The 19,054-nt window shown below is 55.5% G+C and overlaps 2 protein-coding genes across 3 annotated transcripts; one reads left to right on the forward strand and one right to left on the reverse strand.

Moving 5' to 3' along the window:
* The first annotated feature begins 9 nt into the window (after positions 1 to 9).
* Positions 10 to 4,858, forward strand: RDH5 (retinol dehydrogenase 5). The gene is made up of 5 exons (XM_059683163.1): positions 10 to 570; positions 1,099 to 1,444; positions 1,612 to 1,870; positions 4,078 to 4,241; positions 4,525 to 4,858. The coding sequence occupies exons 2-5, from the start codon at positions 1,135 to 1,137 to the stop codon at positions 4,746 to 4,748; spliced, it is 957 nt and encodes a 318-aa protein (XP_059539146.1). The 5' UTR covers positions 10 to 570; positions 1,099 to 1,134; the 3' UTR covers positions 4,749 to 4,858.
* Positions 4,859 to 5,736: 878 nt separating this feature from the next.
* CD63 (CD63 molecule) lies at positions 5,737 to 9,640 on the reverse strand. 2 transcript variants are annotated; one of them, XM_059683165.1, is made up of 8 exons: positions 9,617 to 9,640; positions 8,251 to 8,327; positions 7,305 to 7,490; positions 7,055 to 7,129; positions 6,872 to 6,967; positions 6,624 to 6,764; positions 6,056 to 6,139; positions 5,737 to 5,893 (listed from the first exon to the last, which is right to left on the reverse strand). In XM_059683165.1, exons 2-8 carry the CDS (start codon positions 8,314 to 8,316, stop codon positions 5,828 to 5,830), a joined length of 714 nt encoding a protein of 237 aa, XP_059539148.1. In that variant the 5' UTR covers positions 8,317 to 8,327; positions 9,617 to 9,640; the 3' UTR covers positions 5,737 to 5,827. The 2 variants fall into 2 exon arrangements, with proteins under 2 accessions (XP_059539148.1, XP_059539147.1); XM_059683164.1 differs by lacking the exon at positions 9,617 to 9,640 and adding an exon at positions 8,916 to 9,002.
* Between the last annotated feature and the right edge of the window lie 9,414 nt (positions 9,641 to 19,054).

A 19,054-nucleotide genomic window follows, 5' to 3' on the forward strand; every position in this document is an offset into this window, starting at 1 on the left:
TTTCCCACACCTCTCCAGAGAGGGTCCCAGGAGAGGCCCTGCCGGCAAGCATCCTGACTTAGGACTTCCCTTTCCTGCAGGGGAGCAGGAGGCAGGGAGCGGGCCTGGTCCCGCCTCTGGTGCTCTGCCTCTCCACATACCCGTGGCCTCTCCCAGCCTGGTACTAAGCCGTGTCATGAGTCTGGACCTTGTGGGAGATTAACTCGTGGGCATGGGAGCACTTTGGAGGAGAAATGACAGGTCCGAGGTCACCCACAGGCAGGGGCAGCTGTCATACTTGATAGATCCTGCTCCTGGGAGCCTACGGCAGAGGTGGTCTGGAACCCCGGCTGGAAAAGGTAGCCATGAAGGGGTCTGGGCACGCCTGGCCCGTGCCAAGCCGCGGCTGACCGGCTTCCGCTTCCCTGACTCCGCCCCTCAGTCCCCCCCCCCCCATATACTTAATACCTCTGGCACCCAGTCCACCCGCAGTGGACTTTGGCCTCAGCTGTAGCTCTTGCGGGAGCCGGGAGGACTGGGAGCAAAGGAAGAAGCATCTGGTGCAGCACCTGCCAGCTTTCCCCAGAGGAGGTGAGCCGGGCGGGAGCTGGGGTGCTGGGAGGACGTGCCAGGCATCGCATTGCTGATAACGCACACGTCTCCCTTCTGATCCTGCACAACTCCCCATTGGCCTGTGGGTGCTGGTCCCACCTGGCAGGTGAGAAAACAGGTCCAGAGACGCAGTGAGAGGCTCAGCATCACACAGTAAGTTAGGGGCCACCGGACTGAAGTGCAGGGCTCTTTGCCCCGTGTGTGTTCCCTAAAACAAGGCCCGGCTTAATTTAGAGAGTTCAGGTGTCCCTGGTTCAGCAGGAGAGAAAAGGGGACAGCAGATGAGAGCTGCTGCTCCCACGCAGCAGGCTGCCCTGGAAGGGCTTATCTGGTTTTCATTGTTACCCACAAGCATAGGGGCTGCCCAGATCCTGGCTTTGCCTAGAGGAGGCACAATTTGCCATTTATCTGCCACGCAGATGCTGAGACCAGAGACTCCCAGCTAGGGAGGCTATTAGGGGCAAGGGCTCGAGGGCCAGAGTAAACCGCACGTGTTCTCCTGCCCAGCCCGGCTGCCACCTGCAGATCACGTGGGCTCCGGCCATGTGGCTGCCTGTGCTGCTGGGAGTCTTACTCTGGGCAGCCCTGTGGCTGCTCAGAGACCGGCAGAGCCTGCCCCCCAGCAATGCCTTCGTCTTCATCACCGGCTGTGACTCTGGCTTCGGGCGGCTCCTGGCACTGAGGCTGGACCAGAGAGGCTTCCAAGTCCTGGCCAGCTGCCTGACCCCCTCGGGGGCAGAGGACCTGCAGCGGGCTGCCTCCTCCCGCCTCCACACCACCCTGCTGGACGTCACCGACCCCCAGAGCGTCCAGCGGGCAGCCAAATGGGTGGAAACATATGTTGGGGAAACAGGTGAGTCTGGCTGAGCCGCTGGGAACATGGTTTAGGGGGTTCACTCACACGGGCAGTGGGAACCAGGGGGACTGTGAGGGGAAGGAGCAGTGCTCAGGCCGCCCAGGAAGGAGGGCCTTGGAATGCCTGCCCTACCCTCCGTGACTCCCGCCGCCCCCCCCCCACAGGGCTTTTCGGTCTGGTGAATAATGCCGGTGTAGCTGGTATCATTGGGCCCACACCATGGCTGACCAGGGATGACTTCCACCGGGTGCTGACTGTGAACACACTGGGTCCCATCGGGGTCACCCTTGCCCTGCTACCTCTACTGCGACGGGCCCGGGGCCGGGTGATCAACATCACCAGCGTCCTGGGTCGCCTGGCAGCCAATGGTGGGGGCTACTGTGTCTCCAAGTTTGGCCTGGAGGCCTTCTCAGACAGTCTGAGGTGAGGGGGCAGGGCCCCAGGCTCCCAGCCCACTCAAAAAAGAATTAGTGTCTGCCCTGCAAAGATTGCTAAAACATGTAATGGAATACTTCAGAGGAGATAGTCTAGGGCTCGACTCCATAGCCCAGCCTCTCATGTGAGTTTTGTGACTGTAATAGGTTAATTTTCTTATCCCAGTTTATTCCTCATCTGTTGGATCAGGATGAGAAGACCGATGTCATGGGTGTTGGGAGTGAAATGAGATACATGTAAAGCCAACAGTACCTGGCACATAGAAAATGTCCCAAGCCCTAGCTGGTTGGCTCAGTGGATAGAGCGTGGGCCCGTGGACTGAAGGGTCCCAGGTCCAATTCCAGTCAAGGGCACATGCCTTGGTTGCAGGTTCCCCGGCCCTGGTCAGGGTTCACGCAGGAGGCAACCTATCGATGTGTCTCTCTCACATTGATGATTCTCTCTGTCTCTCCCTCTCCTTTCCACTCTCTAAAAATCAATGAAAAAATATCCTCAGGTGAGGATTAACAAAAAAGAAAATACCTCCAAAAGCCTGCTATCATTATTAGTATTATTAATAACTAGAGGCCTAGTGCACAGGTGGGGTCCCTTGGCCTGGCTGGCGATTAGGGCTGATCAGGGCCATCTTGCCCAGTCCTGATTGGGGCCGATGGGGGCCAGCCGGCCAGGGAGGGACCGTGGGAAGTTGGCCGGTTGGGGAGGGACTGTGGAGGGGCTCCAGGGCATGTCTGGCCTGTCTTGCCCAGTCCTAATTGGCCGGACCCCAGTAGCAAGCTAACCTACCAGTCAGAGCATCTGCCCTCTGGTGGTCAGTGCACATCATAACGACTGGTCGATTGGTCCTACCAATTGATCTGACACTTAGCATACTAGGCTTGTATATAAAGAGATGATTATTACAATGAGCTAGTACCTTTACATGTTTTCTTATTAATTCTCATGGTAGGTATTAATACCCATAGAGTAACATAACTTACCCAAGACCACTGGAACTGTGCTCACCTACTGAGCCTGGTCATTCTGTTCTCCTGCCCCTCATCTTTAGATGGTAATGTTCAAAGTCCCATGAGAGCACAGTGAAGACTTGACAAGAACGACATGGGAGCAGGGCCTGAATTTTAAGATTTTTTTATATTTTTAGAGAGAGGGGAAAGGAGAAACATTGATGTGAGAGTGAGAGCGAAACATCTATCAATCGACTGCCTCCTGCACACTCCCTACCCAGGGTTGAGCCCACAACCCAGGCATGTGCTGAGTGGGAATCAAACCAGCAATCTTTTAGCGCACAGGACAGTGCTCCCACCACTGGCCAGGGCTAGGCCTGGATTCTGAGCAGAAGTACAAGTCCCCCAAGCCAAACCCACCTTCTGAAGGAAATCTGCCTTTGTCACCATCACTCCACAAGTAATTTCAATATCGACATTTTTTAAAAATGTGTTTTTATTTTACAGAGAGGAAGGGAGAGGGACAGAGAGATAGAAACATCGACAAGAGAGACATTGATTGGCTGCCTCCCAAACGCCCCTTCTCCCCCCACTGGCATGTGCCCTGACTGGGAGTCAAACCAGGGACCTCTTGACTCATGGGTCAACACTCAACCACTGAGCCACACCGACCAGGTTCTACTTTTGTCCCTATCCATCTATCTTTTAATTTTCCAGTTGGCATCACGAAACACATACTTTATACTTGGACTTCTGCATCTGTGCCGGGGTGGTTGGATGTATCCCCACTTTCCTCCCAGCAAATACTAGTCTACACCTCCCTACCCAGCACTCAGGACTCCGCCCTGTGTTTTGGGAGCTAGGGAATGGGGTTCTTCTAGGGCTGGAGTTGGCAAACCGTGGTTCTCAGGCCAGATCTGACCAGCTGCCTATAAGCCAATAAAGGCTTTTACATTTTTAAATGATTATATAAGTACCTACATAATATTAATTTAGTCCTGCATTACAGAAAGTATTTACTATCTAGACCCAACCCCTGCTCTAGGTTGTATAAGAGAATACACAGGGGAAAAACCTCCCTCCCTCCCTCTCTCTGTCCCCACTTGCCCCTCATCCCAGGGCAGCAGCGTATCCCTTAGGACCCCTGTCCCTGGTTTAATAACTTTCCCATCACAGTCTCCCACCCATGTCCCTGAACATCCCCTCCCTATTAGGGCAAGAACCCAAAAACTTCCCTCTACCCCACTCCAGGCGGGATGTGGCTCCTTTTGGAGTACGAGTCTCCATCGTGGAGCCTGGCTTTTTCCGAACCTCTGTGACAAACCTGGAGAGCTTGGAGAACGCCCTGCAGGCCTGCTGGGCACGGCTGCCTCCAGCTACACAGGCACACTATGGGGATGCCTTCCTTACCAAGTGTGAGTAGCTGGGCCCATACAGGGGGAATGAAAGTGCCAGAAAGGTCAGCCCCGCACCAACCTACTGGGAGGAAGTAGGAAGGGCAGTCAGGGAGTGGGTGAGGGTGAATGGGGTGCTTTAGGACACCCAGGCCATGTGGAGCCTGCCCATTCCCCTAACTGGGGACGGGATTAAGGATCCCTCTCGCCTCTGCTGGGCAACAAGCCCCAGGACCCAGAAGAGGGCCCGAGATGGGCTGCAGTGGGACAGGGACACTGATTCCAACCACCCACTGGGCTGCAGACCTGGAAGTGCAGCAGCATGTCATGAACCTCATCTGTGATCCGGACCTGACCAAGGTGAGCAGGTGCCTGGAGCATGCCTTGACTGCATGCCACCCCAGAACCCGCTACAGCCCAGGCTGGGACGCCAAGCTGCTCTGGCTGCCAGCCTCCTACCTGCCAGCCAGCCTGGTGGATGCTGTGCTCACCTGGGTCCTTCCCAAGCCTGCCCAGGCAGTCTCCTGAACCCAGCCTTCCAGCAAGAGATTGTTCTTCAAATGCAAGAACTTCATTCCTGTCCCCACCCTGCTACTGGCACAAAATAGGCACTCAATAAATGTGTTTTTAAAAATGTAGATGAGCAGCCCTAACCGGTTTGGCTCAGTGGATAGAGCGTCAGCCTGCGGACTCAAGGGTCCCAGGTTCGATTCCGGTCAAGGGCATATACCTTGGTTGCGGGCACATCCCCAGTAGGGGGTGTGCAGGAGGCAGCTGATTGATGTTTCTAACTCTCTATCCCTCTCCCTTCCTCTCTGTAAAAAAATCAATAAAATATATATTAAAAAAAAAAAAGTAGATGAGCAGAAACGAAGGTGCTCCGTTTAGTGCTGTCAGTGCCTGCAAAATAACTAACACCCACTGGAGGGCGCAAGAGGGCTGCGTCTCTAGTTGTCTTTAAAGCTGCACCTAAATGGCCACTGGAGGGCACTATTGGACGTCTCCTTTCTTTTCTGCATGGAGTGATAGTAGAAATGCAATGCAGCGTTTGGGAATGGCCCTCATGTATTTTTCTTGGGGGGCAAGGGAAAGAAGTATAGAGGGGGCACGTCTAGGCTGGTAAAAAGGTAGTACTCACTTAAATTATTATCTAACTCAAGAAGGATGACACTGGCCACACAACTCATCACCACCCTGAAAGGAGCCAGGCCCCTGGGCCCCGAGTTGGACAGAAGGCCAAAGAGATGTCCGTGGTAGATGTCATGGCGGGCCTCTCCCAGGTAGGGCCTTTGTGGGTTTAACTGCAGTACTGAGCCTAAGCACACTAGGAGATGGGGAGGGCAGTGGGCCACAACCTCCTCCCAATCCCGCTTCCCCGGCCAGCCCAGCCAACCATTCCCAGACACCCCCCAAAACAGGCCTTCCTTCCTGGAGGTGCAAACAGAACACAGGCCCGGAGTACAGGAGCATGGATGAGGAGAGAAAAGGGATAAAGTATCACTCAAGACAAACAGTCTTTTTGGTCTGAAAAAATAATCAGTTTAATTGAAAAATGTGGAGCATATTACCCCTCTCTCCTAGATGAGGGGCTAAAGAGACCAGAGTCCCTACATCACTTCATAGCCACTTTGGATACTCTTCACAAGGCAACAGGCAAAGACAATTCCCAGGACCTAGAAAGAAAGATGGGGGAGGAGGGGGTTTAGTGAGAGGAGTCAGAAAGGCAAGGTACCCTCAACCACCCAAGAGCCCCAAACACACACAGGATGAGCACCTCCTGCCCGCTGCCCCTACTCTCCAGATGCCCTGGAATGAGTCCCAAGGGTGCCTCTCACCTCCACAAAGGCAATGCCCAGGGCTGCCGCAGCCACCACCAGCACGTTGCTCCTCAGCCAGGCCCCAATCTTCTCCACACAGCCCTGAGGGTAGAGACAAACAGGGTGAGGACACCATCAAAAACCTCCCTCCCACCTCCCGTGTGTCCATGTCTCTTCACCACCCTCTGTACCAGTGGTTCTCAACCTTCCTAATGCCGCGACCCTTTAATACAGTTCCTCATGTTGTGGTGACCCCCAATGTCATTGTTACAAATTGAACATAATTAAAGCATAGTGATTAATCACAAAAACAATATGTAATTATATATGTGTTTTCCAATGGTCGTAGGCAACCCCTGTGAAAGGGTCATTCGACCCCCCAAAGGGATCGCGACCCACAGGTTGAGAACTGCTGCTCTATACCTTTCTCCCCACCCCTAGCATTCCCAGATCCCCTCCCCATTCCTGATCCCCAACTTCTCGGAGCCCCAACCCTCTCCACCTCCATCCCTGGTTCCTCTCGTCTCTTGAAACATTTCCCAGGTTTCCCAAGTGCCCTGCTATCTCATCTCAGCCTTCTCCCTACCTCAGTATGGATGTCCTTCACCTTGAAATTAACCCCGCAACCCACAGTGACGTTGATGCAGCAGGAGTCAGGGACACGGTCCTTGGGCTCAAGAGGGACCGTCTCCCAATCCGTGTAGTTAGCCGCCCCGCAGCACTTGAACTGGGGGAGAAGAGAGATACGGGGAGGTTGTTAGGTGAACCTCCACCTTCAATATGAAGATGAGAGCCTCTTCCTCCATTACCCCTGATCCCAGCAACCCCACTCACTTTTTTCTGCATCTCGTCCAGGAAAAGATCAGTCTGGTTCTGTTTGGGATAATTCTTCATCTGCTGCCGGAAGTCCTTATTAAATTCTGACCTCACCTGGGAGTAGGGAAGTTGAGGTCAGAATGCAGGGTACCTGGGCAGCAGAGCCTCTGAGGGAAGGCCCTCCCCTTATTCCTTGCTTACCTTGTCTCGAAGCACATAGCCAGCAATGGCGGTGGCCACCTCCACCAGCACAATAAGAGACAGGAAGATGACAAACTGCAGGCACGAAGGACAGGAGTCAGGTTTGGAGTCCGGGTGAGAGGGGCCTGCTGTGGCCCAGCCAGTGTCTGGAACGCTCACAACGGCTTTCCGCGCCCACCCACTGCCTGAGCCCCGCCACAGAGGTGACCTTCCAGAAGTCCACACACACCCGGGCCCACTGGCCACTCACCGTCAACATAAGACAGTAGCTCTCCTGGCAGGCCCCACAGCAGCCCACAATGGCCACCAGGAAGAGGAAGGCACCCACTGCAATGATGACCACAGGCAGCACGGAGCTGGCGGTCCCCTGGCTGACCGTCTGATTGAAGATGAACAGGGCCCCTATGCCCACAGCCATCAGTCCCACTGCACAGGCCTGCGAAGAAAGCAGGTCGGGGTCAGGCCAGACCCACACCCATCTGGAGGGCAGCGGGCGCACCCAGGAGTCAGCCTTAACCCCATCCTGGAGCGGCAGATGCTCACCCCCAGAAAACGGCTGTGGGGGAGGATGACCCATCGTCACCCACAGTCTGACCGACTGCAGAAAGGGAAGTTCCCAGGAAGCTTTAACCCCGGGGCACACATTCCTAACCGAGTAGTGTTCGCTCGGCCCGGGCCTCCTAGAGCCACCCCGTCTCTAGCCACGCCCAGCCCTTCCCATCAGCTGTGCAGCCGGGAAGGGGTGAGCGGCGCCCCCGGGCCCTGGTCCTCCCAGGACCCCAACACCGCAGTCTGATCCCATCAGAGCACAGGCAGGAATCGGCCAGTGAAAGCACAAATAAGTGGAACAAATCGATGTTTCTCTCTCTTCCTTCCTCTCTCTTAAAATCAATAAAAATTTTAAAAGGAGACTGGGGGGGCCCTCCCTGGACAAACAGTGCCCACGGCAGCGATAGCATCAGCCGTTGGCCGGTTGCCCCACTCACCCTATCACAAGGTTGGGTCACCGGACAGGAAGGGCCAGGAGGGGCGGGGGAGCCCGTTCCCACCCGCACCCGCCTCGGGGGCCCCTGACGGCGGCGGAGGGGTGGCCGCGCCGCCGACAGCCGCCCGGGCTCTCCTCCCACATCTGGTCTCCAGCTGCCTCCGTCCCCGGCCCCGCGCCCCGCCAGCGCCCCGGCACCCCCGCGACTCACGAAGAAGGCCAGCAGGAGGACGTAGTGCAGGATCTTGACACATCGCATGCCCCCTTCCACCGCCATGGCTGCCGGGCCTGGGCAGGGCAGGGCAGGGGGATCAGGCCGGGCCGCGGCCGGGTTTCCGGGCTGCGGCCGCCCTCGAGGCCTTCCCGGCGCGGCCCCCTCCCCGCCGCGGGCACATCCACGTCTCCCGGCCCCTCCTCTCCGCCCGGGGGGCCGCGGGCACATCCACGTCTCCCCGCCCCTCCTCTCCGCCCGGGGGGCCGCGCGCGGGGCGCCCGGGACAGACCCACGTCTCCCGGCCCCTCCTCTCCGCCCGGGGGGCCGCGGGCACATCCACGTCTCCGGGCCCCTCCTCTCCGCCCGGGGGGCCGCGCGCGGGGCGCCCGGGACAGACCCGAGGGCGCGGGCAGGGGGAGCCGCCGCCAGCCCCTGGCTTTAGACGCCCGTCCCCGCCAGACCGGCTCCGAGAACGGCCCCGGCCCCCGGCCCCCGCCCGCCCCTTCCCTGCGCTCCGACCCGCAGAGAACGCGGCCGCGGGAACTTCCCGCAAGTTGCAAAGTTGCGAGGCCGCGGAGCGGCCGGGGCGCGGCGGGTCTCGGGGGCCGGGCGGAGCCGGAGCGGGGCAGCCAGCGACCCCGGCCCGAACCCGGCCGCCTCACCTGGGTCCCGAGGCTGCGCGCTCCGCTCCCGCCGCCGCGCTGGACTCTCTGGCGGCCCCCGCGCCCCGCCCGCCGCCGGCCCCGCCCCGCCCGCCGCCCGGCCCCCTCCCCCCGCCCGCGGGCTCCCTCATGTGACGCGGGGACCGCCAGCTGGGGCCTGAGTCACCGGCGGGGGAGGCCGGGCCCCGCGCGGTCGGGGCCACATGGACCCCCCCAGGTCAGCGCCCACCTCCGGCCGAGGGAGGGCGCCGGGCAGGACCCGGGGCGCCCGGCAGGACCCGGGGCGCCCAGGGCCCCTCTGCGCCCCCGCCCGTGCCGCCGGGGCTGGGAGAGCGGACGGAGCCCACTCCCTCCGACGGCTCCACTCTGCACCCCGAGGGCAGTGCTATTGGCTCCGGGGATCGGGTGGGGCCAGAATAAACCCCCAGAGCCCCGGCCCGCACCCTGGGGGGGAGCCCCCGCATCCTTGGAGGGAGCCCCCGCATCCTGGAGGGAGCCCCCGCATCCTGGGGGGAGCCCCCGCACCCTGGCGGGTGCCCCTGCCCCCTCGCCAGTCCCTCTCGGTGCTCAGGGCTCTGAGCGGGGGCTGGGGGAGGAAGCCCTGGACCAGCCGCACAGCAGCGCCGCCACCCCGGGAAGTGCCCCCCGCTCCCGCTCAGCCCGTCGCGGCCGAATGGACACGAGGCGGGCGCCGCACAGACCCCGGACTTCCGCGCCTCCGGCCGACAGCCCTTCTCGCCACGGGCGCGACTAGACGGCGAGGCGGCAGCCCAGGCTGCCCCCCTCCTCCTCCCCCCCCGTCGGCCCGCGGGTCCCGGAAGGAGCGGTGGGAACAGGCCGAGGCCGGAGCCGGCCAGTTGGTGGCCACGCCCCCGGCCCCGCCCTCGGCCCCGGCCCCGGCTCCGGGCTCCGGGCTCCGGCAGCGCTGCCTGCGTCCTGGTGCGCGTTCGCTGAGAAGGAGAGAGACCGGGAGCGGAGGGGAGGAGGCTGGGCTCCGGGCTCCGGCCCCGGGATCACCACCTCCGCAGGACACGCCAAGCCCGCCCTGGACCTTCCTCCGGGCACCACCGCGGACAGGCGTGGAGGGGCGGAGATGCCGAGACAGGAGGGTCCAGGTGGTGGTTCCGTGTTGTGCCGCCGGTAGATGCCAAGCAGGTGCTGGGCACGGGCGTGGGGGCAGCGAGGCGGGGAGACAGCCGCCCTGCCCTCCGCCAGCAGGCGGAACCCGGCCCGCACTGAACAGGCGGAACCGCTGGTGGCGATGAGAGGCCCGGAGGGAAGGAGAGGGGAGAGGAGGAAAGGACTGGGGGTGGGGGCGGGCGCGGTGCTCTCCAAAGGGACTTCAGGCCGGAGCGCGCTCGCCGTTCCAGGGACCAGGAAGGCCAAGTGGAAAGAAGGACTGACTCCATGGCCGGTTGGGCTGGGGGCCCGAAGGCCGCAGGATGGATGTGGCGAGAGGTGGACGGAGGAAAGGGCCTGAAGTCAAGATTAAGAAGCTTTAGACCAGGGGTGGGCAACCTTTTTGTGAGTGCGTGCCGACCCTAATTTTTTGAGAAATGTTACGCCTACTTGATATCTCTTAAGGTGTACGTATGTGAAGAACCATGAAGAAAAAATAAAATTCATTCGAGCGACAAAAACACAGTATATGATGATGAAAAATACATTTATTTTTAATGTATACATGTACACTGATAGTCCGACAGAAAATTTTATGACTCTATTTGATATTACCAGTGGGACTTTTGCTGCTGCATCACTGATGACAGAGATTTTACATCAGGTTTATATTTCATGACCTTCAGAGAGATGCACGAGCTACTACCTTCATCTGTCAGGCTACTCCTATTACGAGACTTAACAAAATTCATCACTGAGAACAAAGATTCACAAGCGTGTGTGGATGAAAACATGGAGAGTAACGCTGTTGCAGTTTTTTAAACAGAAAAAATTTTCTGGAATGGCATTCCAAGTCCTCAATAGTTCGTTTTCGACACTATTGGAATTGCTCTTCCCCTCTCTCATCAATCCATGTCTATGGTCTTTAAGATAACTTGTTATGTAAAATTATTTATTTATCTAAGATGCACCTACACTGAATTTATCTGAAAAATAAAAAAGTCGATATTAAAAAAATTGTAAATGGAAGATTATAAGAGAGGGTTTCGCGTGACAGCAAAAGTTACTGGCGTGCCATGTTTGGCACGCGTGCCAGAGGTTGCCCACCCCTGCTTTAGACAGCTAATAACCAAGGATAGTGCTGGGTCTTTGTTTGAATCTTTATTTTTTTTTTTTAAATATATTTTATTGATTGTTTACAGGGAGGAAGGGAGAGAGATAGAGAGTTAGGAACATCGATGAGAGAGAAACATCGATCAGCTGCCTCCTGCACACTCCCCACTGGGGATGTGCCCGCAACCAAGGTACATGCCCTTGACCGGAATCGAACCCGGGACCTTTCAGTCCGCAGGCTGACGCTCTATCCACTGAGCCACACCGGCCACAGCAATTTGTTTGAATCTTTAAACAAACAAACCATGAAAGATATTTTGGAAACAACTGGAGAATTTTGAATGTGAACTGAGAATTAGACATGAGAACATGTTTTTGTTAGCTGTGACGATAGTATGATTATATGGGAAAATTACTCTATTTTTTTAAAATATTTTTATTGATTTCTTTGAGAGAGAGAGAAATAAAACATTGATGTGAGAGCAGAACACCCATCGGCTGCCTCCTGCAACCCCTAACAGGGTACAAGCCAGCACCCTGGGCCTGTGCCCTGACCCCATGACCGGGAATCAAACCAGTAACCTCTCAGTGCATAGGTGACACCCAACCAGCTGAGCCACAAAAGCCAGGCTACTCTTTTTTTTTTTTTTTTTTTTTTAAGATGCATGCTAAAATATTCATGGAGAAATTTCATATCTGCAATTTGCTTTGGAATACTTCACACAACACTAGGTGAAGCACAAAAAAGACAGTCTAGGTGACAAGACTGCTGAGAACATAGAAGGCTGTGCTGGGCATGTTCTAAAGGCAATGGGGCGTGTGGGGAGTTATCGACGGGTGAACTGTATTGGCATTGGGTCTCTATCAAAATGAGGAGGGATGGATGTCAGGTGTTCTGGAAGGTAGCTGGGACATCACTGCCGCAGTGCAGGGGAGAGCTGATGAAGGCTGGGACCAGAGAGAGGAGGCAAGCCCCAGGGGGCATTTCAGAGGCAAATTAAAGGACTGAGTGACTGCTTATCTGTGGGAGGGGCAGAGGAAGTAGGAAAAGTCCCAGGTGACTCAGAGGGGTTCCCTTGTCTCTCCCCACACAGCAAAGCCAGGCTGCCCTCCAGCTCTTTCTGTTTACTGAAAGCCTCCACCCCTTGCCAGCAGCAGGGCATGGTAGCCACACGTGTCCCAAGTGAAGGTGGTGCCCTCTGAGAGCGCATGGGCGCTGGCCAGAGCCACTGCAATGCAGAACAGCCTGTGCCAGTGCCCATGGCCGCCTGAAGCCCACACCCACACCAGGAGCCCAGACAGCTCTCCACTCAGCAGGGCCCCTAGGCCCCCTGCCCAGGCCCCACGGGGAGCGGCCTGCTCAGAAAGGAGACTCCGCTGTTCCTGAAATACCTTTCACAGGTGCCCTGGTAGGATAGGCCCCGGAATTCAGAACTGCCACCCGCAGAGACCAAATGGGGGGTGGCAGGGGAAGGAGGGGGGGAAAGGGAAGGTCTGAGGAAAGTTGGGGGCGGGATGAGGAGATAGAGGAGAGAATAGAGGAGGGTGGAAAACATGGGAGAGGTTGGGGATATGAGATGGAAACAAAGGCATGAGGGACGGGTGGGGAGAAGGAAGAGAGCCGGGAGGGGAGAAGGAAAGGAAGCTGCGTCTGCATGAAGGCCATCTCGCTGGGGAGGGAGGAAAGGTAGTGACTGCAATGTCATGGCAAGAGGCTGGGTCTGAATTGGGGGCCTGAGAGTTAAATCGAGTCCCCAGCTTTGGATATGAGGAAGCACCAGTGCTTCATGGCAGTTCCCAGACTGCAAAATTAGATCAAAAGCTATGGCTCTGGGGGGCGGGGGGCGGGGGGGGGGATTAGAGATCTACCAAAGGACTTGTATGCATGCATATGAGCATAACCAATGGAGCGGTGGGAGTGGCCAGGGAGGGGGTCAATCAGGAAAGAGGAGACATATGTAATACTCTTAACAATTAAAAAAAAAAAAAAAACTGCCCTGACTGGTTTGGCTCAGTGGATAGAGTGTCAGCCTGCGGACTCAAGGGTCCCCGGGTTCGATTCCAGTCAAGGGCATGTACCTTGGTTGCAGGCACATCCTCAGTGGGGGGGTATGCAGGAGGCAGCTGATCGATGTTTCTCTCTCATCGATGTTTCTAACTCTATCCCTCTCCCTTCCTCTCTGTAAAAAATCAATAAAATATATTAAAAAAAAAAAAAAAAGCTATGGCTCTACTGGTCATGCTGGTAGAAAGGTTCACGGACCTCCCACCCCCCAAAAGTCTCCCCAGAAAGGGAGAGACCCTGATGAGCACCAGGGCTGAGGGCAGCCCCAAGAGGAAGATACCCCACCCAGGCTCAGTGGGGACAGCACCGCTGAGGTGCTGGTTGGTGGAGTCGCTGTGGTGGCCAGTTCGGACTCCCCCAGCTCTTGGGGCAAGACTGGGTCACAGGCTGCACCGTGGTGCCAGGAGAGCATCATCTGCGTCACCTCACATCCCCGCTTCAAGGGAAGGGAGGTTTGGAGAGGCTCAGCCGCTCACTCAGGGGCCACCTGGAGGGAGAACCAGGTCCTGACACACAAACACCGGTGCTGAGTGCCCCACGCGCCCCAGCAAGGCGCGCCCTGAGGGCAGAGCCCTGGCAGGAGACAGGCTCTGCCCCTCACGCGCCAGGAAGGGTGACTGCTTAGCTCTCACCCACCCTGAACTCCCACCGGGCAGAAGGAAAGCTACTCCTTCCTCACCTCACAGGGTGGTTGTGAGGATCTCAGAGAAATGATGGGATCAGTTTCGTTACCTTAAGAGTAAAAGCTTTAGTATCCTGCTAAGTGAAATGAGGCATTCAGAGAAAGACAAGTATCACATGATCTGGCTCATAGGTGGAATCTAAGGAATAAAATAAACTGATGAACGGAGTGGATCCAGAAACATGGAAGCATGGAACAGAGTGCGGAATCTCAGAGGGAAGGCGGGGGAGGGTGGGCGGGCGGGAAGTAATAGTAAAAGAATAAAAGCTTTATCATGCTCTGTTTTTATTTATTTTTAATCCTTCAGAGTGAGTGGAAGAGAGAGGGAAAGACAGAGATATATTGATGTGAGAGAAACTCATCGACTGGTTGCCTCCTGCATGCGCCCCAACCAGGGCCGTGGCTGGGGAGGAGCCTGCAACCCAACCGAATGAGGAACTTGCCCTTGACCTAATCGAACCCGGGACCCTTCAGTCCACAGACCGATGCTCCATCCTCTGAGCCAAACCTAGGGCTATCATACTCATGGGAATGAAAATGATTTCGAGAAATATCTAGACTCCACACACACCCTTAAGGTTGCCAAGGGTTCAGAGGGACAATCCGGCCCCCTTTGGCCCCTCCTACCCAGCTTGGCCTCAGCCCAGAGCCCCAGTTCACGCTCGAGTTCCAGCCCCACCAGATCCTGCCCCCACTGCCAGGCCCCGTCCTCAGTGCTCCGCCTCCCTTCTTGCCCTTTTCCTTTCCATACTCCTTGGGCCCCCAGTTCTCCCCACCCTTGCCTGGCTCCTGTCCCAGCCGCCTCCCAGCCATCAGGGTCAATCTAGATGCCCCGCTGGTATCCTGCCAGGACCAGGGGTCGGCTGCTGGCTGCTGGCTGCTGTGCGGTTCCGGTCCAGGACCAGCTCAGGAGAACAGTGGTCTCCACGGAGAGTCACAGACCCAAACAACTAATGAACATGGAGAAATAAGAGAGAGGCAATGCTGGGGAGGGTGGTTACCTCAGGCTTCTGTTCCTTGGGGCTGAGAGGAACAGCCCTCTGCCTAACCAGGGACCGAGGAGGAATTCATTCATTCATTCATTCATTCATCTGTTTACTGAAAGCCTAAACATGCCAGGCATTGGGACTATACAGAGGTGAGTAAGCGTGGCCCAGCCTTTAAGGTGATTACAGTCTGTAGGCACTGATTTTAAAATGCAGTGTGGAGAACTATGACAAAGAGAAGTCCTGGCTGGCTGGCACGGCTCAGTGGTTGAGTGTTGACCTATGAATCAGGAGGTTATGGTTCAATTCCTGGTCAGGGCACATGCCCAGGTTGCAGACTCCATCCCCAGTGTGGGGCATGCAGGAGGCAGCCAATCAATGATTCTCTCTCATCATTGATGTTTCTATCTCTTTCTCCTTCTCCCTTCCTCTTTGAAATTAATAATATATATATATATATATATATATATATATATATATATATATATATATATATATATATTTTAAAAACACACAAAGAGAAGTCCTGGATGCTGGGTGGGGGTGCAGCAGGGCATTGCAGTCCTTGGAGCATTCACTCCGGCTCTTCTCAACTGGTTGGACTCCTCCCCATGACTGTGGTTTTGTAGCTCAAGAAACTAGGGACGAGGAGATGAGGCAGGGTTTGAATGGAGGAGAGCGCACACACACCCCTCATCTGCCAGCAGCCTGGACCTTCACTGCCCTGTGCTCTCTTCTGGAGACTGAATTCCCTCTGAACATTCCTATCCAGCTCCCTCTGCTTCCCAACAGTGGCCCTCACCTGGCAGCCCAGATCATGCTCCGTCACCTCTGCCCGTGTTCTGAAGTCCTTGAAGTAGGCATTGTACTCGGACCCCTCCTTTTCTTGGCCAGCAGCTGGAATAGTGGTGCCTCCTGCCCGCATAGCTGTCAATGGGGCCAGCGTTGGCTGATGCCCCCAAGCAGCACCCCAGCACGGGCCTGGAGAGGGAGCAGTAGGAGGGTGAGGAGGGTAGGCAGGCAGAGGAGGGTAGGCCTGGGATGGGGACAGTGAAGGTGGGAAAGAACTGGAGGGCTGGGTCTACCCTAAGAGGAAAAGTGGAAAATGATGGGGGTGGGGGTGTCTTCCAGGAGGCCAAAGGCAAAGGAAGATGTGGCTCCAAATGACTCAGGGAGTCCCCCACTTGTATCCCACCTCTCCCCAAACACTAACTCTTTGGCGCCCTCCTCCCAACTTCCAACTTTTCTTCGAGGGCCTTGGTAACAGGGCGGATCCGGCAGGATAATTATAGGGTTTAGAATGTGGTGCGGAGAGGATGGTAATTACCGTGAGGTCCTCTGGGGGGGGGGGGGGGGGTTGTGGGCAGAGACCTGGAAGAGGTCCATTCCACCAACAGACCACCCCCAGCCCAAAATAGTCTCCCGCCCCTCACCACACCCCCAGAGGCTTGTGCTGGGGTGGGGGAGGGGGAAGCAAGCCCTGTACGGAAGCCCCTCTCCCTCGGCTGCTTCTCAGTAACCCAGCCCACCCATCCCCTCCTTGGAAAGACTTGCCATGCCTTGGACATGAGTCCACTGACCCTAAAAATAGGGTCTTTACCGGGGGAAATGCAGAAGAGAGAAAACTAGGGATTCTGAGTTACTCCCCACTGAGCCTAGCTCTGCACAGGCCGTCTGTGTGTGCGTGTGCGTGTGTGTGCATGGGCGTGTGTGTGCATGTGCGTGTGTGTGCGTGTGTGTACTGTGTGGTAAGGGATAAGGCAAGCAGTAGTCCCGTCTCCTCACGGTGGTCCACGTTCTGGGGTCAGCTCCGAGAGTGGCCCAGGTGCCTCTGGTCTGAAGCCTGGTGACCAGCGCCCAGGACCTGCAGTTCCCCTTCCTGGGGATGTAATGGACCCTCTACCAGGGCTACGCAAGCCCCTCTTTCCTTCAGCAGCTCCTGATAGCTCATTCCCGCCCACTGAAACCCTCCTGCTTCTCCCCGGCAGCTCGCACTCTTCAAACCTCAATGCCTCCCTTAGGTCCCGACCCACATTTTCTATGAACCAGTCAGGACCTTGAAGGAGGCGGGCCTGAAGGTTGCTTGGGTAACGCAGGAAGAGCGGCACCCCCGGCCAGAAGACAGTTGCCAGGGAGATCAGGACAGTGGGCGGGGCCCCAAACCCTGGTTCGCCTGCACCGGGATGAGGAAGGATCTGAATGTTCAGCTCTCCCAACTCCTTTTCCGTAAAGGCAGCAGGGCTCTCCTCTCGGGACTGGGTCTCGGGAGAGAGGAACAAGGCTTAATGCATTATGTTATAGAACTTTTGGGGCTAGAAATCTAAAGTGAAAATATGTAAGGAATTCAAAACAAAAAGAAAAAAACAAAAAAAGGCGTTTAGTCCCATTCCAAGAAGTAGCAATTCCAGAATCTAACACCAGATGGCAGTCTTCCCTACTCATTGGATTAAGTGCGGTCTTGGACGTCTTGGGGAGGAAACCAGGAGGTGGAAATCTTTCTGTCTCAGAATTTGTGCCTGATTCCTGCTCTCTGGTATTTGGCAGGTACCCATAACTCCGCATGACCATAAATACAGTTTTCTCTTCCCAACCCAGCTCTGACCAGGTCCAGTCAGCAGGGTTCATTCGTTCTTTATTCAAAGCAGTTAAGAATAGAATACTTCGGTGGGGAAAAAAAAAGTAAGGTGGGCCCTAGCAAGTTTGGCTCAGCGTATAGCGCATCAGCCTGGGGACTGAAGGGTCCCAGGTTTGATTCCGGCCAAGGGCACACGCCCAGGTTGCGGGCTTGATCCCTAGTAGGGGGTGAGCAGGAGGCAGCCGATCAGTGATTCTCCCTCATCATTGATGTTTCTATCTCTCTCTATCTCTCCCTCCTCCCTTCCTCTCTGAAATCAATAAAAAATAAATAAATTTAAAAAATTTAAACAGTAAGGTGGTAAGTTGGGCTAACAGTAATGACTAATGAATTCATTTGAAACTGTGTGCCAGGCAGTTCATCTGCGTAATCTTATGGAATAGATACAATATTGTTTTCCTCATCTTATAGGTGAGGAACCTGAAGCATGGAGCCAACCTCACACAGTCAGGAAAAGGGGGGAACAGGAACTTGAAACCAGGCAGCCTAATGCCAGAAGCTTTGTGATTAACCCCCATACGCACACAAAGTGGTGCAGATGAGCTAGGAGGAGCATCTACTCTAAACTTGGGAGTCAGGAATGGACTTCTCGAAGACATGTCTAAAATCTCATCTGTACTGAGAACTGAGCAAGAAGTGAATATGGCCAAGAGATTGTATGTGCGTGTGAACAGGTGAGGTAGGACGGGGAGTTGTTCTAGGAAGAGGAAACAACTTGTACAAAGACTCAGGTGATCGCCCTAACCGGTTTGGCTCAGTGGATGGAGCGTCGGCCTGCAGACTGAAGGGTCCTGGGTTCGATTCCGGTCAAGGGCATGTACCTTGGTTGCGGGCACATACCCAGTAGGGGGTGTGCAGGAGGCAGCTGGTCGATGTTTCTCTCTCATCGATGTTTCTAACTCTCTATCCCTCTCCCGTCCTCTCTGTAAAAAAATCAATAAAATATATTTAAAACAAAAAAAAAGACTCAGGTGATCAAGAGAAAGAGGCTGCGTAGCTAAGTTGGTTAGAGCGTCCGTCATCACAATGTGCCAAGGTTTCAGGTTTGATCCCCAGTTAGGGTGCCTACCGGAGTCAACCAGTGAGCACATAAATAAGTGGAAGAAGAGATCGATGTCTCTCTCTCCCTCTTTCTCCTTCCTCTCTCTCTCTTTCTCCCTCTTAAATTAATGAATAAACAATTTAAAAAGAGAGAAAGAAAATGAAGGCTTCGTCCAGGTTTGTGGACTGGATGATTGAATGTCATTCACTATAAATGAAAAACATCAGGAAGGGGATGCATTTTAGGGGGAGGGAGAGACGTTCTCTAGCTATCCCGTCTAACCTTTGAGCTACCTTGCGACTTCCGGATGGAGATTTGGCCAGTACTGTTCACCTAGTGTCTTGTCTAGTCTATACGTTCCCTAAGGAAAGGGACTATCTTATTTATCTTGGCATCTTTCACGCCTAGACCACCAATTTATTCCTTCATTCCACTCCAGCTCCCAGTCCAACTCTGTCCTTATACCTAGTGCTTCATCAAGACAACTGTAAGACACT

This window comes from Myotis daubentonii, chromosome 2 (assembly GCF_963259705.1).
Source record: "Myotis daubentonii chromosome 2, mMyoDau2.1, whole genome shotgun sequence".
NCBI lineage: Eukaryota > Metazoa > Chordata > Mammalia > Chiroptera > Vespertilionidae > Myotis > Myotis daubentonii.

Coding starts and splice junctions, on each gene's coding strand:
- RDH5 (XM_059683163.1), top strand. CDS start 1,135: ATGTGGCTGCCTGTGCTGCTGGGAGTCTTACTCTGGGCAGCCCTGTGG. Junction 1,445..1,611: donor AACATATGTTGGGGAAACAG/GTGAGTCTGGCT, acceptor CCCCCCCCACAG/GGCTTTTCGGTCTGGTGAAT. Junction 4,242..4,524: donor GGATGCCTTCCTTACCAAGT/GTGAGTAGCTGG, acceptor ACTGGGCTGCAG/ACCTGGAAGTGCAGCAGCAT.
- CD63 (XM_059683165.1), bottom strand. CDS start 8,316: ATGGCGGTGGAAGGGGGCATGCGATGTGTCAAGATCCTGCACTACGTC. Junction 6,968..7,054: donor GCTATGTGCTTCGAGACAAG/GTAAGCAAGGAA, acceptor CCCTACTCCCAG/GTGAGGTCAGAATTTAATAA. Junction 6,765..6,871: donor TGGACGAGATGCAGAAAAAA/GTGAGTGGGGTT, acceptor CTTCTCCCCCAG/TTCAAGTGCTGCGGGGCGGC.